This window comes from Poecilia reticulata, chromosome 3 (genome assembly GCF_904066995.2).
Source record: "Poecilia reticulata chromosome 3, P_reticulata-male-v2, whole genome shotgun sequence".
Taxonomy (NCBI): domain Eukaryota; kingdom Metazoa; phylum Chordata; class Actinopteri; order Cyprinodontiformes; family Poeciliidae; genus Poecilia; species Poecilia reticulata.
The window spans coordinates 255,538-272,295 of record NC_088832.1 but is presented as its reverse complement, the minus strand read 5'-3'; the positions used below and the strand labels follow the sequence as shown (position 1 = coordinate 272,295).

The following is a 16,758-nucleotide window of genomic DNA, read 5'->3' as shown; positions in this document are numbered from 1 at the left end:
CCAACATGCAGCATCCAACATCCAACATGCAGTATCCAACATCCAACATGCAGTATCCAGCATGTAGCGTCCAGCATGCAGCGTCCAGCATGTAGCATCCAGAATCCAGAGCTCCAATCTGGACCTCATAATGCCAGGAATGCTCCTCGTCACCTCGTCTGCATTCTAAGTTCTCATAAGCGATGTGGGGTTTAAATCACATAGCAGAAGTGAACACACTCAGGATGGCCAGTCATTCTTTTCTATTATCTTTTAGCAGATAATGGGTCCAGATTTATACTGGTTTAAATGTCTGGTATATCTGGTATATCACATCTGAGACACACAGCACAAGGAAAGAAGGTGTGGGGGGACATGTGAAAGCAGGGTGTGGGTTAGGGTTACCCTAACCCACACTCCTGGCAGATTCTCTTGTGTCTTAATTCTCAGGTCATTTTCATGCTTTGTACTAAATGTAACTATACCTAAAAACTGTAGTTATTATTTTTGGGTATAAAGAGTCAGCACACAACTTCTGTTATTACCACTAGAAACTAGAGATCAGGTCCGAAACCCGGGTGTGGGGATGGACTCTGACCTGAACCTTCAGAGACACATAAACTCAGTTACAGCCAGCCTTGTATCACCTGAAGAACATTTCCAGGATTAAAGGACTAATGTCTGAACAAGATCTAGAGAAACTCATTCATGTGTGTGTCTTTAGTCGCATTGATTACTGCAACAGTGTCTTGACAGGTCTGCCTACAAAAATCAATTACGGTAGATAGCTGCAGCTGGTCTAGAACGCTCCGTATCTCCAGAACCAGAACCAAACATAGAGAAGTAGCATTAAGCTTCTATGGACCACAAATCTTGAATACAGAACTTACAGAAAACTGCAAAACAACTGAAACATTGAGTTCCTATAAATCAAGGCTAAAAACCCAGCTGTTTAGAGTTTCCTTTGAACCATAATAAGTGGAACATTAACCAACATATGTGATGTGTATTAATGGTTTTGTAGATGGCACTTGACAAAATGCAATGTCTGTTACTGGTTTAGTTGTTAACTGTATGATGTATTTATGACATTTACATGTTTGCATGACTTTTAACTGCATTGTTGATGAAATGTACTATACCAATAAAATAAACTTGATTGATTCCTACATACCTTCCTATATTCTATCCTCAGAAGTATTTTTGAATCTTCAAACATACAGTTTATGATATTTAATGTAGAACTTTAAGCTAGAAAATGGAGTGTTAGCTGGTGTGTTTATTTCAAATCTCAGATTTCAAATAGACAGTGAAACTTTCAGAAATAGAAACAGTCTCAACAATATCTACTTGTGGTTCAAGCAATGGCTTGATTCATTTTCTACATACGATCTGCAGTTTACAGCACATTTAGTTTATAGCATGAACAGTTTGTGGAAAAACCCCAATACTGCCCCCTTGTGGCACAAAAATTGTGCCTTTGAATTTTTCTATATGGAGGACAAAAAACGCACATAATAGCAGGGCCGCCCAAGGCAAAGCAAACTAAGCAGCCGCTTAGGGCCCCAGGGCCACTAAGGGGCCCCCTCAGTGTAGCTGTTTTTGGCTCTATATATTTCTGAGGTATTTTTGGCTTCAAAACGCCATGTTTGAATACGTTTGATAACAATAATTAAAAACTTCTCAATGTTTGACATTGTCTAGCAAAATGTTTTTACGTCAAGCTGCAGCTGCTGATGTAAAAACATCGATGTAGCTGCTACATCGATTAGCTACTCTATAATTGGGGATATGTTGCTTGCTGCTGAGCATAATCATTTTGTGACGAATGACATTATTTGTGACATTATTTTTACATCAACTTCTAAGTTTTGTGAAACTTCTTTTAAAATCATTTGAAGCCTCAGAATTAACCCGGTACTGGTAACGGTCCACATTTCAGGGGAGAAATACTCACCTGGTATAAATTACATTTTTAGCTATTGGAGTTACCCTTAAGATAAATTAATTTAATTAAAGAATGTCATGAATATGTGTGTAAGGCTCCACTGATTGCAGTTTTCTGGCCGATCCCTGGTTACCAATATTTTAAAAGCCTGACCTGCCGAATTTGATTTTGGCTGATAAGAATTTCTTTTTTGTCTGAAATGTCGCTAAATATAGCAAGAAAGTCACCGAGTTGGCAACAGTGGGGTGAATATTGTTAACTGCAAACGTGTAGACCTGACTTGGTGGTCTGATAAAATGGGCTTCAGATGCAAGTATCGACCAATCGCCATCCCCCAAAATTAAGGAAATTGGCCCCCAGAAATCAACTGGTCAATAAATCAGTTGGCCAATAAATGTGTCCTATATTATACATGTAAATAATGTAAACAGCACAGCCAGAGATGCAATAACCCAGATAGCACACGATGTTAAATCAACGTTGAATTATAGTCAGAATGGTGGATTTTTGGTTGAAGTCAAAAACTGACGGTGGATCAACCATCAAACAACCATCCAATTCTAACTATTGAAACTGTGTCATTGAATCAGTGTTGTTTTGTGGTTGAAATCTAATGAATGAAATGTTGATGTCTGATCAATGTTGAATCAATGTATGCTGTTTTGCCACACCCATTCCCCTCAATCAATCAATCAAATTTTATTTGTATAGCACATTTGAGCAGCAAGGCACTTCGAAGTGCTTTACATAATTAAAATAAAAACAGTACGTGACATTGAATAAACAGTGAGAAAGAGATGTAAAAAAAAAAAGATTACCCTTTTAGGACTTCAGGTAAACGTCGTTTAACTGGGACTCTAAGCCTCTGGGACTTTAGTCAAAAACACTGTTTGACAAGGCTCCAACCTCTAGGTTTTTAGTTGAAACGCCATCAACTGGGACTCTAAACCCCGTAGGACTTTAGTTAAGTGTTAACTGGGACGTTTTCCGGGGGGCTTTACATCATTAAAATGTAAACAGTGAGAAAGAGAAATACAAAGAAATTAATAAATAGATAAAAAGTAAAGATAAAAACATTGAAGACATCAAAACTCACACTCTAGCCCTAATAAGCAACTCTAAACAGGTGGGTTTTAAGTTGAGATTTAAAGACACCCAGTGTTTCAGCTGTTTTACAGTTTTCTGGAAGTTTGTTCCAAATCTTTGGTGCATAGAAACTGAATGCTGTTTCTCCTCATTTGGTTCTGGTTCTGGGGATGCAGAGCAAACCAGAACCAGAATATCTGAGGGGTAGACGGTTGGTACAGCAATAACAGATCTTTAATGTATTGTGGTGATAAACCGTTCAGTGATTTATAAACTAACAACAGTATTTTAATGTCTATTCTTTGAGCTACAGGGAGCCAGTGTAGGGACTTTAAAACTGGTGTTATGTGCTCTATCTTCCTGGTTTTAGTGAGAATGCAAGCAGCAGTGTTCTGGATCAGCTGGAGCTGTTTGATTGATTTATTAGTCAGCCCTGTGAAGACGCTGTTGCAGTAATCAATGCGGCTAAAGATAAACGCATGGATGAGTTTCTCTAAATCGTGCTGAGACATAAGTCCTCTAATCCTGGAGATGTTCTTCCGGTGATAGAAGGCCGACTTTGTGACTGTCTTAATGTGGCTCTGAAGGTTCAGGTCAGAGTCCATCACTTCTCCCAGGTTTCGGACCTGATCACTGGTTTTCAGTTGTAATAACTGAAGCTGTGCATTGATTCTAGTTCGCTCTTCTTTAGGTCCAAAGATAATAACATCAGTTTTGTTTCTGTTCAGCTGGAGAAAGTTTTGGCACATCCACACAATTATCTGTTCTAAGCATCTGTTCAGTGATTGGATGGGTTCAGTCACCTAGTGACATCGTGATGTAGAGCTGTGTATCATCCGCGTAGTTATGGTAGCTAATCTTATTTCCTGTTATAACCTGAGCCAGTGGGAGCATATTCTCTCCTCCTCATCAGAGCTCTGGGTGAGAGCATTTTATTAGTGAGTGGGGGTTATCATATTTTAAATTAAGCACTGTAAATGATAGTGACTTACAATTAGTTATTTGGTTACAATTCAAGGCATTTATTAACATTTCTTTGACAGGAAGGTTTGGTTTGGTAATTTGTTGACAGTCCCTAAGTGAACCTTCGGGCGCTGCGGCCGGGAGCGGTGGAGAACCGCCCGCCGTCATTAGCGTTCATAAATCGGATCAACCTTGAGCTAAACGCCGCTACTCCCCGGAGCTCGAATATCGAATATCCAACTTGAAACTAACTTCACTGCGGTGTGCGACCTTTCGGAGGGACGCTCCAACTGCATGTTATATATATTTTATATAATTGTCATAAAAACAAAAACTAAGGAGCTGCCTAACAATAACTTTATATTCCGTATAACACAAACGCATATATCAACACACACACAAATTGACTTACCTTCCCAGATAGCACACAATGATTGAAACAACATTGAATCAATGTCAGCCAGAAACATTGAAGCAATGTTGAACGCTGACATTGAAACAACATTGAAAGTGGTCGGAGACTTGTATGTTGAATCAACGTTAGGGTTTCAACCATAACTGACATTATATCAATGTTGATTCAACCATCATGTATGTCAATTTACATGCATATTTGTGTTGATATTGCATTGAATCAGTTAGGAATCAACATTGATTCAACCTTCATCTGAATGTGGTTCTGCACACATATTTCTGTTTATTTTACATTTAATCAATGTTGGTTCAACACTAATTTGACTGTGGATCTGCATGCATAATTGTGTTGATTCTACATTGAATCAATCAGGAATCAATGTTGATTCAACCTTCATCTGAACGTGGATCTGCACACATTTTTGTTGATTCTACACTGAATTAGTCAGGAATCAATGTTGATTCAACCTTCATCTGAATGTGGATCTACATGCAGATTTGGGTTGATTTCATATTGAATGAAAGCTAAGGATTTATGTATATCTTTAGGTCTGATAGGTCTGCATAATAACATACCACTAAAAGTTTTTTCACTGGTGCTAAACACTATATTATTGGCAGATCATGGGTAAACTGTGTACAAAAGTTTAAAAATGACAACATAGGTTTGATATAACATTTTATTTAAGAAAAGAGGGACAGATCTTTAAACATATTTGACTCCTTTTTGACTGTCAGAATAACAGTCTATTGTCCACAGAAGAACAGAGTCCATGAGGTTAAGCTTTGTACTGTATGAACCAGGGAAACAGTACAAGTTGTGGTAACCCCAGTTTGACTCTGGTTGGCGTCACTTTGATTCCTTGTGATGTCTTCCTCTCATTCTGGCGTGTAATGAAGCCACTTCTTGACAGTTTTACTGCAGTCCTCAAGAGTCAGCTTTTGGTCAAACTGCAGAGCAACGGCTGAAAAACACAAAAAGTGAGGAAGGTGCCAGTTAGAAAGATGATAAACATTTGAAAAGTTCTGAAAGTCATTGAAAGATTAAACAGTGTACTGTTAATTTTTCAATGATTAACATTGTATTTGTCTGAGAACAAATACAAACCATATAGTTCCCCATGTACACTCACTGTTAAGTTAATTTTTATCTTAATCTTTCATTCATATTTATCTTAATGTATACAACTACATTTACCTATGGAGCTGCAGTCTAGTGTAGGCTTTATGATGCTGCACTCATGTTAAAATGAGGGAATCAATATTTAAAATAAAGGCTGTTTATCAGAAAACCTAAAGATAAAACTCAGGGAGGATCAGGGTTAATTTAACACACCACAGACAGATAAATAGAGCAAAAGGTGATTTATACTTTAGTTGGACAAATTATTTATAATTTATACAGAATAAACTTCCATCAAATAGCTGGTTTAATCTTCAATCAACTACAAATATTTCCAAATAAGTTTATTAAATTCATTACAAAATGTCCACGTGCTGATAAAGATCCCACACCATTAATAATAGACCAGTTCAGTTTAACCAGTTACCAATCCAAGAAACAACAGACTGAATCAGTCATTAGCAGGTTTAGTTCACTGTTTCACCTGCCTTACATGTTTTAAGTGTTTCCTTTCTGCCTCACCTGGATGGAATCTGTGGATGATTAACAACCATCAAAACTGCAGATGGTCATGCAATCATCTAACTCAGTTATTCTGGAACAGAGGCACATCTAAGCACGTCCCTAAGCACATTATAATAAAAAATGAAAAACAAGTGATTACTAGTGATGGGTCCAGCAACACCAACAAGCCGGCGCATGCATCAAGCCCATAGACCAACACCAGTGTCGGCGCGCGTATTGGTTTCAGCAAGTCACGTGACCAACACAGGAACTGTTTCGAAATGACACTGGATGCCAAACTGTGTTTATAAGGAAGCGAATCTGTCAAAAGCATTTGCCAAACAAATTCTTGATTTTTTACATTGTCATCTATGGAGCAGCTTCAAAGGAAATGTTTCTGCACTGTGGGACCATTTTGATTGGAAAATATTGGAAAATAAATTTGTTTTCATTTTTGTCGTTTCATCCGGTTCTTGTCAGTTTCTACTTAATCTATCTGAACCCAAATTCAGCTGAAACTGACTTTTAGTTTACTTTCATATTATGTTCTGCAGGTTAAGTTATGTATATGTTTAACTAAACTGTCTTATTTAAATTAATCCACTTTTTCAATGCTGAGGCATTATGAGGCCAGGCATGAGAATGAAGTCCCAGATACACCTAGATAAACTCAGATATGAAGCCATTCTACAAATTACTCAGTTGATTTTTATAAATTATTTCATATACAGTGAACCCTCGCTGTAACGCGGTTCACTGTTCACGGTATCGGTGCTTTGCAGATTTTTTTGTGCAGTTTTTTTTTCCACAGTGTTCTTCGTCCTAATTGACCATATAATTGGTAAAAACAGTCTCCGCGCTACCTGAGTGCCAATAACGTTACGGTGTTTAATACAGATTGGCCACTCAGGAGATGGAAACTGAAACTTTCAATGTCTGCTGGGAAAAAAAAACAACAAAAAAGCTGTGGCCAGAGGCAGAACAAAACCCGACCGGAGGCTCGTTTGATGAGATCCGTCGCTCTGCCGTAGATACAGCTGTGAATCTGGAGGAGCAAGTTGGAGGAAACGCTTTAATGACAAGACTGCGGATCACATTAATAAGGCCCGATTGATGCACACGCACATCCGCTGACCTGAAAACAGGTTTTGTTCTTTGGTTTCAATGTAGAGTTTTTATTTATGCTGTGTAATAACTGTAAAAAATAAAGGTAACTACTTCACGGATTTCGCTTATCAGGGGTTATTTTTAGAACGCAACCCCTAAGAAAAACAAGGGTTTGTTGTAAATGTAGAGTTTACTTAATTTTTTTCTACAGCAGAAGTTTTGTCAAAAAAGCGTAACAGGCTCAATTTCAAAAGGTTGTAAAAACTTTTTTTTAAACAAAAATGTGTTGGAAAAAAACAGTTCATGCATCCTCATTCCAAATACATTCACTTAAATTTTCACTTTATGGTACATGTTCACATTCTTTATTGACTGTATATCAAATATATTTTAAATGTAACTGAAGAAGATATGACATAATACAACATATAATATTCAATAAAAAAACAAAAACAAATCTTATTGTATAGACTTGGTCATCAAATCACTACGTTGCCTGTAGGAATTTTTAATGTCCAGCAGGTGTCAGTATTGAGTGACACAGTATCGACACAGTATCAATACAGTGTTGCTATGAGTCGAAACGCCTCATGACACCTCATTTACCAATCACTAGCGGTAAGCAGGATGAAAATAATGACAAAATGATAATAATAACAAAATGAGACATGACCTCAATTATTAAAAATATCTGTTTTGCCCCAAAATAACCAGGATGGGCACAAAACAATGCCCATCCTGGGCACAAAACAATGCCCTTATTTTTCAATAAACACATTTAATATCAAAGTAATGTTGAAAAACTTACCATAAAACTGCTCAGAGGAGAATTCAATTCAGAAGCCAGTTGCAAACAAGCCAGCAGCAAAGTGGCTGTTTGGTTGGGACAAACCACTAGTGTAAAAACGGGGAGTCGGACTGTACAACTCCTAGTAGAGACTTGTAGATGTTTTTGTGTCAACACATTATAAACATTTAAACACTGTATTTTTCAACGTTGATTTAACATCGTGTGCTATCTGGGTTAGTTCACTCTTACTCAGTAACTTCAGTGTTGTTACATCTCTGAAACATTTTTTGCAGTTTCTTTGTGATACCAGAACTATTTCACACATTTAATTTCCTGAGATATTGTCAATTTATTTTCAAGCAAAACTCTCTAAAAGAGATGATGATTTATTAGTTTTGATTGCGTTGTGCAGCTGAATATGGACGCTTATTAGTTTTTTGTTTGTTTTTAATTTTTCAGGTTTCCATCGCAACACCTCGTGATGCATTTCTAAGCCTTGATTGAGCCTTTGTGCCGATTACCTTTCCATTGGATCCAAGTCCCTGGACCAGCTGACGGCGTCCATCAGTCCACAGTCTGCCGGACCATCACAATGTGGACTAACTTTTTTTTTTACAGTACTTGGTTAAACTATGATCTTGAAACCGGAGCACCAGCTATGCAAAAGTCTACCTGCAGACTTTGTTGGCTACCCTGACACTACAGTCATCCTGGACGGGGCTGAGTCGGTCTTTATCTCCTCCAGAGTGACGAGTTTTTATCACCAGTAAAGGCAAACAAGTCTGATTAGCTGCCAGGAAGTATATTATATATTCACTGTTCATTTTGCTATCCTGTTTGTTCCTACAATAAAATTGAATCTCATTTGTAATACTCTGCATTTCACAAACCTTGTTTTCCCCATTTCTCGGTGTTTACATATCAAGTATTTTCATGTAGATCAGGAATTCAGATCAGTGAGATGTTAAAATGAAACACATTAAGGTGATACCAGCAAAGAAATGTGAATATTAAGCAATATGTAGTTAGTCATATAATTTAATATACTGAATAAGGCTGGATGATATGACTTACAAGATTTTTTTTCTTACCAGATTTGATTTTAATCGATTCCTCCCGTCCTCAATTTCTTTAATAAAATCACAGAAAATATTTTCAAAAAGTGCTTTTATTTCAATCATCTGTTCTGTCAGTTGTATAAGGGAGCATTGTGGTCAGGATACAAGAAATTTTAATTGCAAGAATGCAGTCATTGTTACAGCAGAATAAAGATGCAATGTTATAACAATGTCTTTAAATTATAAGAAGTCGTTTTAATGAGAAATAAAGATTCAGATTGATCTGATATAACCAGCTCAGTCCATGTGGTTCTGTCATTTTGTCAGTAATCAAGAGAATGTACGTTGCCACCACAACTGACCAGGTAAGCATTAAGGTAAAAATAAAAAAAATAATGTATACAAAATGGAAAAAGAGCAACTGAAAGAAATACTTTCTATATAAAGAAAAGCAAAAAAGTTATTAGGAGAAAAGTTGTTGGCAACATTAGCTCAGCCAATCTCTCCCTCCAGGAAGCCATCAAACAGAACTCCTGTCCAACTCCATCTATGCATCTATGTGGCAAAAATGTGGAAGTGCTAAAACAGAAGTTTGTGGCATATACCCCATTAAGAAAAAAAAACAGCCTGGGTTGTGCTGTGGTGGCGCAGGGGTTAAGCACAACCCACATATGGAGGCCTTAGTCCTCTACGCAGCTGTTGCCAGTTTGAGTCCCGGCCTGGCGACCCTTGCCACATGTCTTCCCCCTTCTCTAAATACCCACTTTCCTGTTAATTAACTATCAAATAAAAGGCCACTAGAGCTAATAAAACCTTTAAAAAGAAAAACAGCAGCCACACAAACACACACGTATGTATGTCTTTTCATTACTGATGCATTTTCATGAAGAAATGTTTAGATGTTGTCTTTTCCTTAAACAAGTGTTTGTTGGTTATACATTTCCTAGTCTCCTTTTCCTTATACATTTCTGCCTCGTTATGCAAATGAGGAGGGTCGGTGTCTAACATCTGAGTCTCTCTTCAAACATCTGATTCAGAACTCCTAATTGGTGCCGATTGTAAATGGAGGTGTCTGGCCAGTGTCTCCTTAAGAACTTGAGAGGCAGCTTATGATGCATTATTCTCTCGCTCCTTTTTGCACTCGTATTTCTCTTTTCCCTCTCCTATCCAGTTAGCCATAATTTTTGTTAAATTAATCTAATTTTAAGTTATCCCATGACTGTAGAACCATATTTGTAATGGTTCTAAAGTGAGCTCATTACAAACTATATGCACTTATGGTCAAAACAGCATTAGTAAGCAAAAAGGAATTGAGAAACAAAGATGGTCCTAAATAGAATAGCTAAACAAGCACACACACACACATTTGCATTTCCCCTTGTGGGGACCAGGCTTCGGTCCTCGCAACGTAATCTGTGTCAGGAAAAGGGTCCCCACACGGTATTAAAAACACACGCATGCACACACACACCATCTCTCTCTGCCAGAGTAGCTAACTATCATAACTCTAGTTATTACTGAAAATCAACTTCAGAAGACATGATGCTCGATAGTCTATAGTGATGTGAAGTAATTGATACTCCTAAAATGTTTAGCAAGAGGCTTGACTTGAACGCAGTTTGTTGCTACAATGACAAAAAAAATTACTGATTATGAAGGAAAGTATCAAAAATATTTGACATCTCTTTTTTATTAAAATGTAAACAAAAAATCTTTTTCAAAGCTGGGACTCCTTTTAGGTTCGCCTTTTTAAAAAATTTAAGGAGAAAAAAAAACTTCTTGGTCAAGGAAATAATGTGACAAAGAAGAACATTTTCTCGAGTTTTTCTTTCTTTCAGTCTCCATCCAGTCGATGAGTACAAAGTATTCAGGGCCTGACGGAGCTGCTTCAACTGGTATGGTGACTGACAGAACTCAAGCCACCGTATGCTTACTGCAGACAGAACCACAAATCATTTCCTAACTCAGAGAAGCAACATCAGCTGCCTGATCCAAAGTCTGTTTAGAAAGCAGCAGCTTCTCCATCAGGCACTGAGGATCCTTATCACGGCAATAAAACCAACTAGTTACACTCAAAACAATTTTTTGTTCCCCCAGTTCCTTGAGTTGATGTGAAGTCGGGACAGAACCAGGATGAGTTCTCCAGCCCTCTAAGCCACCGGCATCCTCTTACACTGCTTCCTGTGAGGCCCACAGTGGCCCACTCAGTCTGTTTTCGTTCCTTCTGGCTCTGCTGCCACGCCACTATGTCACTCAGAAAGACGTCCCTTCAGCTGTTCGGATGTAATCCTTAAAGTCAGTAGGCACATTCAGCATCGAGCAGACCTGCAGGACAGCAGATAGAGAACAGCAGATAGAGAACAGCTTTTTGTTTTTTTAAAGAAAAGCTCATTCATTTGCTTTTCAGTTGACATTTATTCACTAAAATTGAAGGTTTCCCACTGACAGAAACAACACACAGAGAGTAAGAGAGTTATTGTGACTGCAGCGGGTCAGACTAATGTTTACCTGTCTGAACTTGGCTTGCAGCTTCTCTGTGTCCTCCTGCAGCTTCACTGACTGCGGGTCATCAAGGAGAAACTTCTGGGTCAAATTCAGCAGAGCTTCCAGAGCCCTGAGGCGCTTTCTGGGGACAAATCATCACGTTAGATTCTGGTTCAGCTGAAACGTCTGGCTGCTTTAACCATGTTCTGCACCAGGAGTCCTACAGAGCTACCATCTAAAGGCTGTTTATTATTGTGACTTTATTAAATATAAGTTCACAAAAGAGATGGAAACATTTTCATTTTTTGTATTAGAATCATAATTCTGTACAATAATCTTTTTGCCAAATAATTATGCACACAGACAGGAAAACCATAACCTCACTGTTACGTTCCTACATATTCAGAATTTATTAATGTTCTGGACTGACGGAGTTCTGCAGCTGTTTCATAATGACATGAATCTTCAGAGATGCGGCTGGACACTGTGGAGCCAGAACGTCGAGCTGGTCATACCTTGATCTGTCATCAGACTGATGCTCCAGCAGACATTTCCAGCTGACCGCAAAACCATAATAAAAGGAGATCTGAGAGAAAAAAATATCACAGTTGTTAAAGCGATACACCTCAATTCAACTGGAGTTAGAAACTCTGTGCCACTTTATTAGGTATACCATGCTAGTACCAGTTTGCCTTTAGACCAGCCTCAGTTCTTCATGACATTACATTAGCATTCAACATTAGTCAGAAACGGTTGTTGACATGATGACATCAAACAACTGCTACAGCATTATCGGTGTTATATTAGCAAAACATTTAAAGATCTAGTATGTTTAAATGTTTCAATAGTTCACAATTTATATTATCGTTTGATGGATGACCTGACCTGAGCCTCATAAGCCCTGCTCACCTCAGATGACAGCTTGGCTCCGTGAGACGCCCCGTGTCTCCAGCCGTTGTGCAGCCCCCGTTTGGTCCCTCTCTGGAAGCCCTCCTGGTAGCCCTCACCGCGGAACCTGGAGGACAGACAGAAGCTTTCAATAAGCAAGATGCTGCTGTCTGTGAGTGGAGATCTTTCTTCCACCTACTGGCCAACCAGGCGGTTTGGTTAGGGTTGTTTAATGAAAACAGGACCAGGTTAGCTATATTTTCTGTTTTAATTTATAATGCTGATAATCTTTTTTTATTATTATTGTAACTCATTTCATAATCACCACACAGTGTCAAATATTTCAAGCCTTCATTTCTTGTCATTGTGATGATTATGATTGTTTCTATTTCTATTCAGAAAAGTGAATCACATCTGTAGGCTTTTCACAACATCTTATTAATGCAGTTAAGATGGACAGGGATCAGTCAGTAGCTGGTCTACAGTATTTCTGTTCTATATCTGCTGGCTGCTGCTAAGCTAACTTGATATTCCAGAAGGTTCTGTATCCCTCCGCCTCTGAGTCGTTAGCTCTCAAACATCGCCTGGTCAGTTCTCACCCACAAAACTCACCTTTCATCTGCGAAAAGAATACTGTCAAACAGATCCTCAGCTCCCTGCTGTCTTGCCATTTTCTAACGTGATCCACTTCTTGGTAAGCGCATTTCTTCTTCCTTTGTTTAATGGCAGTTCAGGTTTTGGGCGCATTACCGCCACCTTCTGGACAGAAATGTAAATAATCTTCTTCTTCTTCTTCTGGCGCGAAGATGGCGGAGAGAGCGGATGCGTAGTTTTTTTTTTTTTTTTAAGCAATTTTAAGTTTTTAATCCTCCTTTTCACGTTACATGGTGGAAAACACGCTACACTGTAGCCTGGGAACACTGCGCATGCTCTCAGGGGTTATTTTTTTGTCACGTGACCGACCACCTGACACAACAGACGAAGGAACCGGAAATGTAGCGATTATTCATCCAAAAATCCGTCATTTTTTTAAAATTTTTATTATTATTATTATTATTATTATTATTATTATTATTATTATTATTATTATTATTATTATTATTATATAAACATACAATCAGCTCCATAAAGGTACCGTAATGTATACATTATAAGATCAGAGAACAAAATGACAACAGAGCCAGACAACTGGGACAGAGGAAAAGAGAATGAAACAAATAAAAAAAAAAACATACAACAGGGCAGTACATTATAGTATGAAACGTTTCAAGAAATTGGACAACTTAAAAGCATGTTTTGACTTTACAAGACATAAAGATTTATAGAACAAGTTTAAATCATTCATCCACTGTCTAAAGTTGGGAATAGTTTTAGAGAAGCGACATTTGTGTATATGAAATTTAGCTTCAGTAACTTTTTCACAGAATCCACACTTGTCCACATCCATTTTAAACCTGTCTCTCAGGAAGTTGTTAGTTGGATACATTTTGTTTAAAATTTTAAATTGCATATCTTTTATTTTGGCAGGAAGTGGAAAACATAAATATTTTGATCTAATCTTTTTAATTTGTTCTTTGTTGAAGTCTCTAAGGATATACTCTTTTAAGCACATCGGTGGCACAATAACTAGATAAATGGCTTCTTATAAACTTATTATTGCATTTGACATCACAAAAATCAACATTTTCAATCAAAAGAGTCCTTAAACGAGGACAAACCATCGAATACAATAAATCTTGTCTGACCATGGATACAAGTTGACGAGGGAAAGCTTTGATGATTTTTTTGTATTTTGCTTGGGTACAATATAATTGAAATTTGTCACACAACTCAGAATGTTGTAATATGTCACCATTTGCATCCAAAAAGTGAGCAACAGCCCACACACCTTTACAAAACCAATTCTCAATAAAAAACGATTTTCTATTGATCAATATATATCTATTGTTCCATATTGGAGTGTTGTGTGGAGTGAAGTTGTGTTTGAAGATGAGCTTCCAATACAGGAGAGCCTGTTGATGAAAATCTGAAAGTTTAACTGGTAATCTTCTAAGATCAAAATCACATCTTAATAGGAAATCAAGTCCACCCAAGTTTTTAAAGACAATACTGGGAATAACAAACCAAATGGAATTTAGATTCTGCAAACACAATTTAAGCCATTTTATTTTTAACATTCCATTCATAACATCAAAATCTATGGCATTGCCTCCACCATCTTCATATGATTTAATCAAATCCTGTTTTGCAATATAATGAGATTTATTTCTCCAAATAAAGTTGAAATTTAAACTATTAATATTCTTAATTGTTTTGCTTGATAAAGGTAAAGAGTAAGCCGGATAAATAAATCTAGAATAACTGTCCATTTTAGTTAAGAGTATTCTACCGAAAATAGAGAGATCTCTTTGCAGCCATCGATTTAAGATTAGTTTACATTTATCTACATTGTCGCTTATATTAAGCTTTTCAGAGCGAGATTTATCTCTAGTCACAACAATACCTAAATATTTCACCTCTTTACACACCTTAAGGTTACATATTGACAGAGTAGATCGATCCTTCAGATCAAATAATACACTTTTATCTAAATTCAGTTTTAGACCAGAAGCCTTGGAGAAGTCGTTGATAATATTCAATGCTAAGGGAATTTGAGATTCATCTTTTAGGAACAAACTCGTATCAGCCAATTGACTAATTATTAACTGATTACCTAATATGTCAAAACCAGTCAAGTTACTATTCTTAATTAAAATAGCCAACACCTCAGCGACAAGAATAAACAATAGGGGCGAGCTGCCACATCCCTGTCGGATTCCTCTTTCAATATTAAATCTTCTGCAAGTTCCATGACCCAAAGAAACACAACTATTTATGTCAAAGTAGAGCATCTTGATGATCGTGTTGAATTTTTCACCAAAACCAAAATGTTGCAGAGTATTAAGAATAAAGGAATGCTCAACTGAGTCAAAAGCCTGGCAAAAGTCAAGAAAGAGTATAAAACCCTTATCATCAATATAGTCGGTATAATCTAATAAATCCAGAACCAATCTAATGTTATTATGAATAAGTCTTCCATTTAAAAAACCAGATTGAGTTTCATTGATTACCTCCGATAAACCATTTTTGAGTCTTAGTGCAACAGAACCTGAAAAAATCTTATAGTCTGTATTCAATAAAGTAATTGGTCTTAAGTTATCTAATTGTCTTTTGTCTTTGCCAGTTTTTGGGATCAGTATTATCACTCCCTGTTTCATTGTTGTCATCAGTTCTTTTCTCTCAATGCATTCTTTCAGCGCTTCAAACAGAACTACTCTAACTTCCTCCCAGAAGTATCTATAAAAATTGACAGTAAGGCCATCTGAACCGGGAGATTTATTTAAGGTCATTTTTTTAATCATTGCATCAAGTTCATCAATTTTAAGCTCCGCATCACAAAGATCTTTGTAAGTTTTGTTAATTTGCGGGATCAAATGTGAGATAGAACTGAATAAGGATTTACAGTACTTTTCTGAAAAATTGGAAGTGTATAATTTGGAGTAAAATAAGTGTACTTCATTTTTAATTGCTTGGGGATCTTTACACTCCTCCCCATCTATTAAAAGATTTGAAAAGGTTTTTTTTTTTCCTGACGACTTTTTTCCAAATTAAAGAAATAGATGTATTTTTTTCACCAGCTTCTATCCACTTTGCTCTGGATCTAATGTAAGCTCCTTGTGCTCTGTTCAGGTACAGCTGATCCAATTTAGATTGTAACTCAGAAAGTTTAATCCTGTCTTGAGGTGTTAAATCATTATTGCTACAACAAACATGTATTTCTTTTATTAAATTACTTTCATACTCTTTATTTTGTTTATTCAATATTTTACTAAATTTAATGCTAAATTCCCTAATTCTGAATTTAATAAATTCCCACTTGTTAATGTAACTTACAATTGAAACATCCTCTTTTATCTCATTTATCAAACCTTTTACTTGAATGCAGAAATCTTCATTTTCTAATAATTTTGCATTAAATTTCCAAAATCCTTTTTGGTGCGTTTGTCTTTTAGAAGGTTCTAATGTTAACTCTATGAAGCAGTGATCTGATAATGGGGCTTTGGAAATCATGGTGAGTGATGATTCACTCACCAAAAAATAGTCTAATCTGGATTTACATGTTCCATTTGGTTTATACCATGAGAAATCTTGAATGGCTGGATTAAATTCTCTCCAGATATCATGTAAATTATTACTAATTATAATATCGTTAATGATTTTATTATATTGGGGACTCTCTATCCTAGCGGGCCATCTATCCAGCCACTCGTTTGGGGTCAGATTCCAATCTCCTCCCATTAATAAAAATTCTGTAGGGTATCGACTTTTTAAATCAGCAATGACATTGGATAAATGAAACAACATCAACAGGTTC

General features: G+C 36.9%; 1 protein-coding gene and 1 long non-coding RNA gene across 2 annotated transcripts in view; both read right to left on the bottom strand.

Annotated features, from left to right (window-relative positions):
• Positions 1 to 5,056: 5,056 nt before the first annotated feature.
• LOC145550988 (uncharacterized) overlaps positions 5,057 to 16,758 on the bottom strand; it is a 180,878-nt gene continuing 169,176 nt past the window's right edge. The window contains exon 2 of the long non-coding RNA XR_014086748.1: positions 5,057 to 5,355. This is a non-coding gene — a long non-coding RNA (uncharacterized LOC145550988). The remainder of the gene's footprint in view (positions 5,356 to 16,758) is intronic.
• lto1 (LTO1 maturation factor of ABCE1) lies at positions 10,645 to 13,155 on the bottom strand. Its single transcript, XM_008404975.3, has 5 exons — positions 12,957 to 13,155; positions 12,366 to 12,471; positions 11,972 to 12,042; positions 11,481 to 11,598; positions 10,645 to 11,297 (listed from the first exon to the last, which is right to left on the bottom strand). Exons 1-5 carry the CDS (start codon positions 13,013 to 13,015, stop codon positions 11,226 to 11,228), a joined length of 426 nt encoding a protein of 141 aa, XP_008403197.1. The 5' UTR covers positions 13,016 to 13,155; the 3' UTR covers positions 10,645 to 11,225.